Below are 15,989 nucleotides of genomic sequence, written 5' to 3' on the forward strand. Positions count from 1 at the left end.
CTGGATTTCCATTTAAATAATTGCCTTTCTTTCTTAAAAAATGAAAAGTACCAGCATTGAGATATATTTCTGCAGCAGCTTTGTTCTTAGCACTTGTCTGGATTTGTCTTGTCTTTCTGAGGGGATACCCAAAAAAGCCCTCTGTAAGAGAAGAGAAATTCAGGAGACTATTCTCACACAACTTTTCTGCAGCCTGTTGCCGTATTTCTGTATTATAGGGCAGACACTAGTCTCTCAGCCGTTCAAATGTCTCCCAACACAGCCTTTGGCTGCAATCGGGGAAGAATCAAAGTTTCAGGGAGACAGCTCTAGAGATGGTTTAGCTAATGAATAGTGTGGATTTTAACGTGTATACTTGTGTACAGTATACCCATAGAGAAAGGTCAGAGAAAGCGTAACAAAATGTTTCTTAAAAGCTTTTATGGACATTTGGATGGGACGACTGGTCTGATGAGGTCAAGAACTCACTGTGGGTGGGCACAGCCTTTTATATATGATGAAAAATAAATACCGCACGCTCAGGCAGATAGTCTGACCCAAGACTAGACCAAAACAAATAAAATTCAAAGATTTCTCTGTACACTTTCTCCTATTAAGAAAAACACCCGATGCTTTTCTGTGCTTTTCCTGTAGAAAGTGCTCTACATATTTCTGTGTACGTATTCTGTCAATAAACACAAGCTGCAAAGCTGAGATGGCAAAGCTGTCTTCTGTAGGAGCAATGAACACCTGTGTGCTTTGTTCTATCTTGAAACCGTCCTATCTTGCAGTCAAGAAAATTTAGCAGTCCAAGATAAATCTCTTAACAGTTTGTTTAATGTTGTCATTTACCACAGTCCTGTTTCAGATGTTGAGGCCAAATTCAAAACACACAGAGATCGATAAGCTGGAAAGACTCATGCTGATTAAAATAGGAAATCAATTCTGGATTGGGCCTCTAGAGGAAAGCTATTGCTGAAAAGTTGAAACTTTTTTTTTTCTCTTCCTCATTTCTGAAAGACATACTTTATTTTGCCCTGTGTTAATTCCTCAGTGTGGTACAATTTCAGGGTTCTCTAAAATGCTGCCATTAAAAGATGTAAAAAATTGTAACCTTAAATTGCAATACAACATTGAGATAAATGTGCTGCATCAGAATGCCTAATGCAAAAGGCTTCAATAATTTGGGAAATAGTCACCTTCTAGTAAAATAAGGATTTTTGCAAACAGCTGAATTCAGATGAACTTTGAGAATGATTCACAGCATATGCAAGGAAAGCAAAAGGCATGTGCCTTCCTCTCCAGAAGCAAAAGCTACAACAAAAAGGAAATGTTATCCAAGAAGGACCATGTGAATTTGAGGCTTAAGTCTGTGCTCCTACAGCACATCTTCAGGATGAGAACTGTGATTTACCATGTTTGAAACCACACCTCACTGAAAACATGCACCTCACAAGGTTAGGCACAAGACTGAAAGGACTCTTCCAGAAAGGCTGAGTTGAACACAGAGCTTTTGGGCTTCATGTCTGGCACCTGCTGGGTCTGGCTGTGGCAGCTGAAGGGGTCGAGCCCATGAATCCAACCTCCTGAGTGGTGGCCAGAGAATTGATGTGACTTGAAGTCAAAGGCAGTTTACACCTGGAGACAGCCATGGGCTGCAGGAGCTGAAGGACGGCAAACTTGCCTCTGCCCTTCCCCTGCTGCAGAGGGGTGGGTAGCAGTCCCTTCTCCAGGCACATTGTGAAACCAATGGGGGTTCAGAGCCCTCGGGGCAGTACCAAAGGCTCACCCCGGTCATTACATTGGGTGCAGGACACTAACGCGCTTCCGATGATGCTGACACTGTTTCACATCATTGCCTGCCAGGACAGATGAGCGTCAGCTCTCTGCTGCAATGGCTGGGGGTACCGGTGAGCTGTAAGCCACTGGCCTTTTAGCTGCTTCTGATCCCTCTTCTCTGCTCTCCTGGTGCTGAGAGTTTGGCCGCAGGAGGATATAAATACGTTGCTGTAAATGTCAGGGAAGCTGCTACGTACCATAGAGGGAATATCTGATGGTTTATTAGACAGGGTTAGTATTTAAAAAAGGATGTCAATCTTTATGTCACAGAGCATAAGCCAATCTCTACGTGTCTGAAGACCTGGAAGAAATACACTCCTTAAGGCTTATTAGGTACTTATTTGATGAAAGGTTTCTAATAGGTACAGTACCAGCCATTTTTAGGTACCAGAAAATTTACTACTGAGATCCACTGTAGAAATTTGTCCATGCCCGAACTGAGCAGATACAGTATGCAAAATGAGGTTAGGATTTACCAACAACACAGACAGGAACAGCATTGCTGAACAATGATAACACAAATCATTTTACTCTCACCTGAAGATACAGCACCTTTGTGCACTTGCCGTTGCACAAGTGAACTTCATGGACCGAAGCATCACAAGCACATGACAACACGGACAGTCCTGGAAAGAGCAACCTTGTGTAACAGGGTACTTCCATTTCTAAATCAGAGGATGAAGCCCATAAGCTTTTGCCTTCTGCTTTACCACCCAAGAAGGAGCTTTTCAAGCTTTCTCACACAGAGCTGGTCAATGCATTTCTGTCTGGAGGCACTCCCATTGCTATTCCAGTCTCAACAGCCTCTTGAGTGGAGACTGCAAATACTGCAAAACAGTTGCTTTTCATCTGATGAGAATATAACAGGGACAAGACAAATCATGTCCTCCTGCACAAGGGGTCAGAGCAAATCAGTCATGTACTGTTCTTTCTTTGCCAAAGGCTGAGACTGAGGTTCTTTTGTTTCTTTTCCATTTGTTTCTCCCTTTCTCTGTTCCTCCCTACTTTGTGTGGGACATGTTCCCCTTGATGGGTATTGTTTTCAGCTATTTCTTTCTTTTTGTTAAGGCAGCCACAGGCCTTCCAAGCTGTGGGCACCAAAAAAATGAGAGCACATCCTTGAGAACAGCCTAAGAAACCAAATCTAAACAAACCCTAAGCAACACTCAGAAATGAGAGGAGCTGTGTGGGAACGACTTCACTTCAGAAAGTTTCTAACTGAAACTGTAGCTCAAAGAAGTATTCATAATGGCAGTTGAAAATTCTGTCAAATCTTTATTTCCCTCAAAATGATACAAATTGGAGGTTGTTTGAAGCTACATTTGACTTCTCACTATCCAGTCTGGGGAATAAATAACCATGTGAGAGAGACAACCAACCCATTTTCCAGTGCTGTGGGAAACAAATCAAGTGGGAGGAGGGAAGAGGGGAAGGACGTGCTGCTGTGAAGATAGCTTCACTTCCCGTCTCCTTAACTCTGAGTCCAACCATCCAGTACAACATCTTGGATCCTCTTGGGAGACTGAAAGCCTTTTCCTGCACCCTGAGACCTGTACAATTACTGACTTTCAATGGAGTTTCCAGCAACCAGTTTTCAAAGGCATTTAGGTAGCTAAAGGTGAAGCAATCTTTTACTGGAATTGTCCAAAGTACTAAGCTGACTAATGCTCTGATTTCTGTTGACCAGACTTTACACTTCCAAGACATTCAGGGGCTTTTAGAAAATGAGTTAGTTGTTGATTTAGCACCTGAATGCCTTTGAGATGCTCCTTTAACATGCTTAGCTGACATCTGAGAATGGAATTTAAATTCTCCAACTGCAGAAATTAAAAAAAAAAAGTAATCCTAGAGACATTATTAGTAATACAGAGACACATTGCAATTTAGAGAAACAGGCGATAACTGGTATGCATACACCACATATTTTTTCTAAATGCAAACGATACCTCCATGCAATATGTTTTCCATTTAAATGTTTAAGTGCCCCAAAAGCTAATGGGCAAGTCACCAGCCAGAGGTACTGCACAACTTCTCATCAACAGAAGTTTAACAATTTCAGACCTTATTGCAGGGTCTTGACTTAGGTTATTTGACACTTCTTTCCCCTGCAGGGGTTTTATACTTCAGTCACAGTCATTCCCCCCACAATCTGCAAATAATAGTCCTCAATTATTACGGGCATTGATGGGTTAGAGATAAGACCCATCAAGCATTCACTTCATACCAGATCTGTATGCCTCCTGACTTAATCCACATACTGGCTTTTGAAGAGTGATAACCTGTCCTCTGTGGAATGTCCTACTCAACCACAGGCTGAGAAATTCATACCAACCGTGATGGCTGGTGAACTACTGAGCTCAAGGTCTGCCTGTCTCTCCTTTCGCCCCTCAGTCATAGTCCCACTAAGCAGAGGTCCCTTTGGCATCCTTGGCAGAGAGAGCAGCTGGTACTGAAAGGTGCTCTCTCTTCTGTCCAACAAATCAAAAGAAAACTAGCTTACGGGAAAGTGAGAAAGGGAGGGCTCTAAAAGATGATCATAAAGATACGTTTCAGCAGTTGGGTTTTATTTATGTTAATTAATGATGGAAGCGTGTCCCTGGAATCACCTACCTGCGTAATCATATTTTCTAAATGAGTAAAAAATGCTGAGCTCAGGTATTTTATTATACAGAATATAAGTCTAAACTAAAACGGCTATATTAATTAAACACCTTCCAGTGGAAAAAAAAACCCCAGCCCTATCATTTTTACCCAACTGCTGTTGTGGAAAATGAGAAGCCTGTTGAGAGGTTTAATTAACAAGTTAACGCTGAAAAGAATTATATGAAGAATATCACAGAATATTTCAGAATATTACCAACTGTGTTACTTTTATCTCTGACAACGTTTTAAATGGCTGTCAGGTTCTGCTTGCAGCTGGCCTACCCTATGCCCATAACACACATGCAGCTAAGCCTGAGACAATGGGGAGCTCCCCAGCAAAACCCCGCCAAAACCAAATCAAACAGAACAAGTCAGCCTTATGAACCTCGGTGGCACTTTTGCTGGGAAAGGTTTCTCAAGACAGAATGATAATCGAATTGCATAGACCACAGAATAAAAAAGGTTTGGGAGACTGGCCACCCCAAAGCAGCTGATAAGCACTCCTGCTTGCAGGGGGAGACGGGGCAGAGGTGGGGAGCACGAGCTTTCCACATCCCATCCGCCTGGATCCACCACCAGTGGGGAAAGCACCTCTCTTGCAGCATCTGATAGCCAGAGTAGATATGATGGAGGAAAGGGAGGGACAGAGCAGGTGAACTCCTGCTGTGCACATGGGCTGCCATGCAAGCCAATACACCCTAATTCGTGCACAGAAACACTTAAATAGGAGGGGCATGCACATATTTAGAGTGGGACGTGGACCCTTCTGCAGTTCTGATGGCTGCAGGTATAATGTAACCCATTGTCATCTGGGGCACACCTGCACTGGGCAGATCTGCAAATTTGCAAAGCCAACCGCATGGTCTTGTCCAGGACACAAACTGCTAAACCGCTCACAAAAGGCACAGTCTCAAAGCACTGACAGCCTTAATTCCTCAGAAACAGCTGCTGGCAAGAAGTGTGAAGATGTTATATGCAGCTGAAAAACAACATGGCTCACACTGCCACTGCGATAAATGCTACCCTGTCTTAACTGATGCTTACGGTGGACAACTGTATTCCTGACCATTCTCTCCCAAACCTCATCTTTGGGTGAGCTTGGGCTCAGGGCTAACTGCATTTTACACATTCATGTTTCTTAGTAATGATGCATTTGCTTGGCGATGAATGCAAGAAAATTAGAAGCAGGGTTTGTGAAATAATTTTGGCTACACAGTTATTTGACTTACTTCTGATTTTCCCATACTTCAGTATTTATTAGACTTGAAATGTCGTATTTTGTTCTTATTTGTACTATCTTGCTTCCCTGGGATCTGTATTTCTTATTCAGCCAAAACTCGCACTGACACAAAGGAATAAATCCAAGGCCCAATCCTGCTGCCATGCTTAGGCTTATGATAAGGAGGTTTTCACAAAGGATTACTTTTTTTTTCCCATTCAGCTTAAATATGAGTACTACCCATTTAACCTCTGTCATGTTATTTTCCCATTATGCTTTTACACACATACACATGTTTCTGTATATAAAATCAACTTCCATAAAACTTAGTATGCAGTACAGAGTCTTAAAGGCATAATGTAATCATTATAATATACACAGTGCTGTCTGTCATTTACGTATTACAGATTTTGATGCGTATTTTGGTGCCAAAATGGTGTACCTATTTCTGATACAGATGTATTGTCGAATGTCAAACTGCATGTAGTGATGCCACTGAGATTACACCTACTAAAAAAGCACCATGTTGAGTTTTTTGATCTTGACTAATACCCTAATTGCAGAGAATGCTTGTACCATATGCTTAATTTTACTTCATCTTTCATAAAGTCCTTAAGCGTGCTCTTAAGGAAGCCCATGGTTGGCTTGATGTTGACAGTGCATTTCAGCGCTCTGCTAAGAACAGTGTGCTAATCTGAACTCTACCTGACAAATTTACACAAGAAGTTGCGTGCTCTAGCTGCATTTTGACACTGGACACTTTCCTGAGAGTGCATGTTTCACGCTGGCTTGCCTGGTACTGTGTCCCTGTAGTTGAAATCAGTATTTGGATCTTTATTGCTCAAATCTCCTTATAACATCCACTATTTAGCCAGATGTGTGTTTCATGTGCTGTATTTCCAGGTGATAAAACACTCACACTATTTATAAATTAAAGATCAGGGTCTAAGCTGTTCTTTCTTGCAGTTGCACTTCAGCATTTGGACTCTCAGAGCAGGTAGTTTACCGAATAATTCAGGTCACAGAATAACATTCTGTGTGACAAAATGCAAATATTTTGCTGAAAGCATGATTTATTGCCTTTTTTTATTAGATGTAAATGGACTTGATGGACAGATCAAGACTGCAACACAAGTGACTTCTGGGAGCAAAGTGATTCTATAGGTTCACCTCTACACTGAATGTGGAAATATTCCTTTCTTTCCAGTTCTGAATTTTTAAGGAGGTAGAAACCCATGTTTTTCACGTTGAAGGCTTCTGCCTTTGTGAGAGCTTCTTTCATCTGGTTGGAAAACAAAAGAAATGCAGGTCTGCTGAGTCTCAGAATGAGCAGCAAGAGTTAAAAAATCTAATTTCTCATGAATTTATTTATTCCCTGTTACATTTTATTTGTTGGCAAAGGAAATATGTGACCACATTACCGGGAAAAATATCTGAGACTCAATATGCTATGGTCTGGGAGATAAATCTCTTGCCCAGTTTACAAAAGTCAAATGCAACTAATGAAATACAATGCCAATGTATATCACTGACATTTCTGACATGTGTATGACTTGATAAACAATTGCAAAGACACACATTTTAAATGGTGACTGCAATCAGTGATTAAAACATGCAATCAAACTATAAAAGTATTAGTCAAAATGACAAAATATACCTTCATGTACCTCTGTATCTGTATTCAGCCAATATCTCTCTTATACGTTTAACTGGCCAATAAAATATCTCCAGAGTAAAGCACACAATGGGAACGGGAGAAGCAGTAAACACAATATGTATATTCCTCCTTGTAATCTCAACCTTATCCATGTTTGGCTTTCAGCACATAAAGCTTTTTGGTTTTCAGCATCTGAGGATGCTAAGTGAATGCCCTGTTAAGCCTCCCAACCTCTGAATCCCAACTACCAATGAATGTTAAGACTGGCAAGTTCACTGAGGATTTTCCTCTCAGTCTGGGTTTCACTAAGATTGATCAGTTTTGCTCCTCTGCGTACTGGCTGTTGAGGTCATGGTGTGTTTTATAGGAAAATGAGCTGCTTACAAATTTTCAGCTCTGCAAACTTTGCGAGTTAATGGAAAATCCCCAGGCTTAGGTCTTAGGCTGGTGATGAAACCACTACAGCAGCCTTTCTTTTGTGGTCACTCAGATATAAAAGCCTTTAAAAAGAGATGGAAATGCTGTTTCTCTTGGGAGATCCTTCTGTTCACAGGGACCAACTCAGTCTATCTTTTACCCTGTAAAGTGTGTCAAACATTACCCCTATTCCTCAAAACTGTAGGAGAGTGTAGGGTGACAGATACAACCTGGAACATGCCATAATTTGTTAGGTGGGAAATAAAGTCAAATGGAGATTGCCTGCTGCGGGCAGTCTGCTTATTGTGCATTGCTGTTTTCTACAGGACACGGTGTGTGAAGGATGAGCAGCACGCAGAAATGAACAAATCCGCTGCTCTGGGTCAAAGCAGAGGCAGAGCAGTGCAGAGGCTCTCTTGGTGAATTTTCCTTTTTGCCTGTAGCTTTCATACCACCAGACTCTCACATCTCTGCTCTGCAGTGAGAGCCCACACACCCAGCGAGGAAACATGCGCTGAGGCCAGGCTCTGCTATGGGACTCCTGGGGCAAAGATGCCTGAGAAATACACACCGGGTGACCACATCCCCTCCTTCTGTTGAACCTGCCCTGGAAATACAGACAACTACTTCTTTTTCCATATCAAATGGCCCATTGCTAGTGACGCAAGGGTTGGGGAGAAGTCAGCCTACTCCAAAACGAAGAGAAACCAGTCTGCCATGTGGGGTGTGAGTGCTCAGAGCCACGGAAACAACTGGGTATTAAACTACAAGTAGTTCCGTCCTTCCACAAACAGCCCGGGAGAGGAAACGCAACTCAGCAGGTCCCAGTATCTGGCTGCTCCCCTCTGCTCTCTGTGGCGGCCGTGCCAGGGCGGTCTCCCCAAGCTGGCAGCATGACCCTCACATGCTGCTGCCATGCTCAAATGCTCCCAAATCATGAAACTGAGTTTTAAAAGAATCACAATGTAATGAACAGAAGAAAAACAAATCCAGACCTCTTTTTTTTTTTTTTTTTTTTATGTTTCCTTAGCCTTCTAGGGTCTGGCTTACATTCTCAAGCTTTTCTTCACATTTTTTTTCATTCTAAAATGAAATCTGACATCATCACAAGACCACAAGACCTATGGCTTTAAAGTGAAAAGTCCAGTACTGTGGGAGTCATGATAAAATGATAATACCACTATTTCTTTTCTCCCTTAAAAGTCATTCAAGAAGGTGGTGGACTGAAGCAGAGCATTGCTGCAACTTTCCTGCCTAACAGGGACAACCAAAATCTGGCTACACATATGTTAAAAAGAAATCTATAGTTGAAGAACAAGGAAAGTCAGAAAAAGACTGAGATCACCTTTAACTAAATGGTGTAACAACCCCTAAAATGTAAATGTAAATCTGTAAACATAAATTGAAAAGCTCGGTGTTCAAAATGGGATAGAAGAGGGATGCTTTCAAAACTTCTGCCTTTAATGTTACTATCACACGTGCAACTAGCAATTTTACTGTGGAACTGGAGCTATAGACTGTAAATTCATTTTTTCAGGTCAGAAAAATAAATCAAAATTAATTCACAAAAATTATTTCTACCAACTTGTAATTAGCTTCAGACTTTCCCTAACAGAGGCCAACTGGAAGTACAATAATAAATATCTAACCCACATATTCACACTCCTGTACCTGAAGGAACACAATCCCAAACTGCAGAAATATAGACTAAACAGTAAGACTATCTCATGAACATACCCACATTTTCATATGAAAGCTACAATCCTCACCATGTCATCTGAAACACAATGCCTATATTTATGGCCAGCCACTGAAAATATCTTGCCATTAAACCATCCACTGACTAATCAACAAGCCTGCCCAGTACACTATTTTCCATCATTGATAATATCTTTAGTACAGATTAGCTGGGAAGAGCAAACTGATGTCAGTGCAGCTGCTATTTACCCACACAAGGGGGCCTGAAACCTGGAGCTTGCAAACCTCTCCATGAAAGGGCAAAGCTCCAGCCTTCCTTTAAGTTGCACCTAAACAACCACAGTGACTTCATGGGGTGGGGGTTACTGGGGTGATATTCAGAGAACAATTTGATTCCCAAAATCCCCAAATCACCTGCAAGCAGATTCTTATGCAAGTTCTGCCCTGACAGTCTCATCTTGAGCACTTCCACTGACATTTATGCGAGTCCTCTCCTCAGGTTTTGATTTTCACATTGCTAACAGCACAGCAATGTTACTGACTGCATTTCTACCATTAATCATGGAAATGTGACAGCGATATGGTCCAAGCCCTGGGCTGCAAGCTAAGTGATAAATGAAGAAAGTCCATAGTTGTTTACAGAGAAAATGGCTTTGTTTCTTCTGTTCTGTTTCAACAGGCCTGGTAGGGTCTGTTGGCAACTTTAGCAATTTTTGTGCAGAGATGTAGAGTAATTTTTGAAATATCATGGTATTAATGAAAATACCAAATATCTTAGGGGCTGTGAGAGCTCACAGGAGGAGCTAACCATCTAGCAATCGTTAGCATCTGTGCCCACAAGATATATCATCGAGTTGATTTCAGGCGACAAAAATCTTTGCAGGGTTTGCCATCCACGCACCTGGTGATGTTGCTTCACTACAAAGTTATGGCCCAATTTTCACCAGCAATAACTGAATACTGTTGGTAATTCCCAGGCAAGAGGTTTGCAGGATGACGCTAATGCAGCACAACCTAGTTTGTAATGACTTAAGCATAAACAGCATTTCACCATGTCCAGGCTGCAGACTCCCTCTCACACATCTGAAATCAGAGTTGTCACTGTTAGCCAAGTACTGCCAAAGAGGAAATACCTTTTGATTTCACACGAAAAGGAACCAAGAAGTCTGGTATGTGTCTGAAACATGTCTGTGCACCACAGACTGTAAACTTTCAAGGTGGAACTATTCAAGATACTGGAGTGCAGACGAGCCCACCAGCCAGCAGCGACCAAGGATACCCGGCAGAGAAAGGAAAAGCCAGGAGTGCTGGGATAGGCTGTCAGACAGGTAAGTGCTGAAGAAGCATCAGTGGGTTTGCTGGCGAGGAAAATGGGTAGCTAAGATGATAAGCAGCTGGACTGGGAAGTATCAGCCAAACCCAGTAAGAAGATGAAAAGTAATTTTCTACGATTATGTCAACTAAAGGTAAAGATAAGCATTTGTGCTGAAACCTGGGACAGAAATCCAGTCCTTCTGTGTCATGACTGGAACCCGACCCCTCAAGTCGATGGATCTTTGGTCTTCATCAGTTTGCTTTTCCCACCTTGAAAGCCGTCTCTCAAGAGGAGGAAAATGCTATCACTTTATCCTAAGACTGACTCTTTAGAAGCCATCACTCTTTGGGATTTAGCGATTCAGTAGCAAAAGTACCAATTTACTGATACAGTGATGGAATTTCAAACTAAGTTGATCACAATCAACTTTTAAATTTTCTTTTAAATATATACACTTCTAAAACTTTGCAATGGAGCTTGATACACTGTATTCAGAAACAACATTCTGTATTCTGTAGACAAGTCAAAATATGGCTTAAGTAAATAACAAAAAAGAAATTCGACTTGCTACTTACAACAGACATACTCCTTTAACTTCTGTGAAAACTGTAATATGATCTGCGTACAGTTTCACCTAGCTCAAAGTCTCACCTCCCTCCACAGACCAATACACACTAAATACATAAGAATCCTTTCCAGCATGACTGTCAGTGATTGCTGTGTTTAATGTTAGCAGACAATGGAACTTAGACCAGATAGGAAATAAACACAAATGTTAATTATCTTGCTGGAGATGAGAAACCAGATGACATCTGGAGCTGGCATTATTGTAAACAGGAAAAAGGTATGAGAGCTGCTTAGCTTAGAGGTTTATAAATACCAGATATACACATCAGGAGGAGGTTGGCAGGTTAAGAAAGGACAAGAGCTGCTCTGTAATAATAAGCAAGTGAGAGAGACGAAAAGAGCATATGTGAAATTATTTATGGGAAGACCATTTTTGTCTGAGACAATTTTAATTACACTCTTTATTGGACAGATGCTCAGTGTGGTAGGAGAAATCTGCCTTGTTTTATACAGTGCCACAGTTTACCTAATTCTTTTTGCTAAAGCAACAAAACCACAAAGACTGGGACCACCACAGCAATGTGGCAAAATGCAGAGCATCAGCCACACAAACCTCCTCAGAGCATCACAGCAAAATCTTGAGCTTCATCCTGCAAGCATTTATGCACCAACTGAACTTCACATACTGTGATTAATTTCCCTGACACCATGTGGGTTTCATTGCAGCACACAAAACCAAACACAGACACGTATTTTTAGGACCAAGACCTACTTAGCACGAGTCAGCAGTGATTTAATGTGTCTGTACTTAATGTGCAGCTCACTAAATGTGAGAGGATTCTGTGTTTTGGTACAGTTTGGGTTTTCCCCCAGAAGAGCATGTATGTTGTTTCAACGTTAATGCTGAAAGTTACATACTCTGTAGTCACTGATGTTTATTTAAACCATTATAATGCTGTCTAATGCAGCTCGGAACAGAGGTGCAGTAGGCTCATATTTAAAAGCATGGCCTTTTATATAACACCAGAGAGCTCCAGTGGGCATGTTGCCCATTTTTGATTCCCTTGCGGCTTCTGTTCTTCACAGGAATTAATATTCTAGTCAGAATGCATCTGTGTAACATTTTCCTTGTGCTGATCAAGTATCAGCAATTTAGTGATTACCTTATGCATCCCACTGCATATACTAGGCCAGATTATTCAAATATCCTCTGGTAGAAGAGATAATGGGGCATTTCCAATTACAAAATAGTGCCACACAAAAAAGCTATGGTAAGAGTGAACGTCAGGGATGTACAATAAACAGGCAGAAAAAGACCTTCCATTGCATTTCAGGAACATCTTCTGTGGATTGTCCCTACTGCAGCAATCTAGAGGTAGATGAGCGTTAATATTCACAAGATACGTAGGTAGTCCAGCATCAGCCTTTGCAACCTTAGAAGTCATGCAGATGCATATGCATGCATGCCCTCGTGCAGAGGTCAAGAAAGATTCCTATTACGGCATTTAAACTTTGCAAAATTGGAGGCAAAGGTTTCTGACCTCGGCAGTAAGCCCATAGTCTACAGTTCGTGCTATGAAGCAGTACCATTCAGGGTAGGATACAGACAGGATGTAGACTCCCTTTATTGCAAGCCCAGTGCTCACCAGCTGTACTAGAATCTCTGGAATTACTTCCCAGAGAAACAGTTCAGACTTCCAGTGATCCTTCAGAAATGTATGTACATTCACATAAAAAAAAAAAAAAAAAAAAGAGGAAAAAAAAAGCAGGAACAACCTTCGCTGAAACACTTTAAGACCTTAGTGTACTGATGAAAAATAGTAAGCAGTGCAGTTACTATTAATGACAATATCCTCCAGGTACTTTTTCAGTTATCTGCTGCAATGCTAATCAGTTTCAAAAATCAACACTTCAGATGTCTAATTCTAAAACTGTTATTAGGTTTGAAGAGTAGCAGCTGAAGTTAGGGATACTCTTTTTTAACTATGCATAATTAATTAGGTTTAACTCTTCATATTTTTTCACATTTTACCTGCTTCTAAGAACATGAAAGAATTTGTATGTGACTTTTATTGTCCATCATGCAACCTTCTGCTCTACTTTTAAAGATTCGACATCTTTTCTGGCTGTAGAGGTTGAATTATGCAATGAAACTAAAAGAACTGAAGTTTAAACCCTTATCATTCTTATAGCTTTACAAATATTCAGATTTCAAAGTTAGGTTATGTTTATTGCCAATACAATCAATTTAAAAGCAGCGCGTATGTAACAATACTGACTTCTGCTTCTGACCCAGGATTTGTTTGCTCGCAAGAACACATTCAGTGCACAGGACCGGCCAAAGACCACTGAAATCAATGGAAAGGCTACCGGTGACTTGGATGGAATGTGGATTGGGCTTTGAGTGTAACACTGCTGACTTCCTTGACTCATCACAAGGGCTGAATTTGACTTTGACAGATGTAAAGCAGTTCATCCCATGTACCTTTAACAAATTGCACGCATTTTAACCCCACCCTTCCACTCCCAGGAATTTAGAGCATTTTGTTCTGCTAGCTCTGTTAAGGAGTCCCAGCACTTGCACAGGTAAAATGAATTACTGAAATACATACAGTTGTTGGTACTTACAGGTGTCTGGCTTGAGCTGACTGTTGGTAATTCCAAAATACTGGGGATTTTCGATGACGGGAATCTTCGTCATCCCAATGATGACTGCGTCAGGACCCCCCTCAGAAGAAGATGGAGTGTTACTGCCATTTGAGATGTGGTGGAGGGGACTGGCTGAATCGTCGTCATTGCTGATAACTGAAGAAGGACCTAGAATTAGAAACAAAGATTTTCTTTTAACTCAGTACATGGTTCCCTTCCCTCAGAAAATTCCTTTTTTTTTTTTTTTTTTTTGGACCAATTTGTCCTCTATCCGCAGAGTCAACAGCTCGCTTTGTGTGCCTTGTTGACCTTACCTCAGGAATTTTGTATGTCTGGGTTCAGATGGAGAACAGTGGGTTTTTTTCCATTAGGAGCTGGAATGTGAAGCAAACTTTTGTACTGGTAGATCACCTAGAATACATCAAGGTCCAGCATAGTCTGTCACTGGGAAAGATCTCCAAATTTGTTGAACTCCTGTCATTCTCAGAAATAAGCTATGAAATACACGTTAACTTTTATGCCTTATGCCCTACTTGGATCACACAGCAATAATTGCCAAAAATCTGGGGAATGCCTGCCCTCCCTTTGAGGTGACATTATAACAAGACAAAAGACACAGAGGAGATGGGCTCATCCTGATGTGGGAAGGTGGTAATTTCTGAAAGACAACACGGTTGAGAGCCAAAATCCAAGGGATAATTTCAACAGTCACAGAAGGTGTGGAGCAGATGCTGCAAAGAGTAGTGGGTAAAACACATTCCCCCACCCCACTGCAAAATCTGGGGCCATTGCAAAGGGGCTCATCGAGCCCAGGGGAACATCTCAATAGAGCCCTCACCCATACCTGAGTCTAGTCACCTTCCAGAAAGAGGCTTGTTTTGATTGGTAATTCAGTGACAGTTTTTGTTTTGTTTTCACTCTGTGCTTTATATTTTTAACTGTGATAAAACATTGTAAATGGGTAGAAAAAATTCTGCTTAGCATAGTGTCCCACTTCTGTGAGCTGCAGGGGACTTTAATCTAACAATGAGATCAACACAGGTAACACTTGAACTCTTGCCATCTAATCCTGCCATTTAAATTCCACATTACATCTTCCAGTTTACATCCAGTATTCAAAGAAAACCAAAACCATCATCTAGCAGTGACAACTTTTTGCCTAATCTGCCCACTGAAGACACAACAGAGATCACACACGTCATGTTTCACTTCATTCTCCATCCATTTTAGCCAGGTGTTTTGGGGTAGCATTCACATCTTCTAGTCCTAACAATCAAAAGATGATGCTGGGCACAGACAGAAAAATTAGCCCTTTGGAAGTGCCTATCCTGGTGCATTTTCAGGTGACACCTGTGTTTAGCCCATAGGCTGTTGTGACAGGTGGGGTGAATGTCCCCCCAAAGAAGGGGGCAGCACAGAGGACCTTGAGGACAATGAAAAGCTGTGTTTACTCCAAGTTGCCTGTCACCTCATTGCAAAATGCTGGAGCCCCAGATTGAGTTTTAGGTTGGATGGAAGAAACAGTGCTGAGGCAAGACAGAGCTGAATAACCCGCTGCATAGATGGCATCTGTGTCTGCAGGAGAGATAGGCAATGCAAAAAGAGAGAATGGGAACCAGCAGCAGGTCCTGTAGAAACATGAGAGAAGATGGGCAGGATCCACCCTGGCACACACACAATCAAGGAACAAGATGAGAACTAGGACAGTTTCAGACACAGCAGCCAAGAAAGGGCAGCTTTAAAGAAAAGAAACTCTTACTCTTTTGTGGCTCACCATATCATTAACAAAAACACTTTATCATTACATGGCATGGCTCACAGGAATAAAACTTAAATAATTTGGCATGTGGCTATTAAACCCTAGCTTTAGAGACTCAAGTGTACTCCCACCCCTGTCCTGCTTTCCCTTCTCCCCAGTTGGTTTAATGATGCATGAGGGAAATGTTCTCATAGTTTGAAAAAGCACTTTCCCCCCTAGCCTGAAACATTAGAGGTAATTTTTCAAA

At 41.4% G+C, this 15,989-nt stretch overlaps 1 protein-coding gene across 1 annotated transcript in view; it reads right to left on the minus strand.

Annotated features, from left to right (window-relative positions):
* Positions 1–15,989, minus strand: part of NTRK2 (neurotrophic receptor tyrosine kinase 2) — a gene marked incomplete at both ends in the record, with an annotated part of 210,130 nt that overhangs the window by 74,705 nt on the left and 119,436 nt on the right. The window contains one exon of the mRNA XM_082497238.1: positions 13,963–14,151. Coding sequence (XP_082353364.1) covers positions 13,963–14,151 — 189 coding nt within the window. The remainder of the gene's footprint in view (positions 1–13,962; positions 14,152–15,989) is intronic.

Source organism: Vanellus vanellus (genome assembly GCF_965231255.1).
Source record: "Vanellus vanellus genome assembly, chromosome: Z".
In the NCBI taxonomy this organism is placed as follows: Eukaryota; Metazoa; Chordata; class Aves; order Charadriiformes; family Charadriidae; genus Vanellus; species Vanellus vanellus.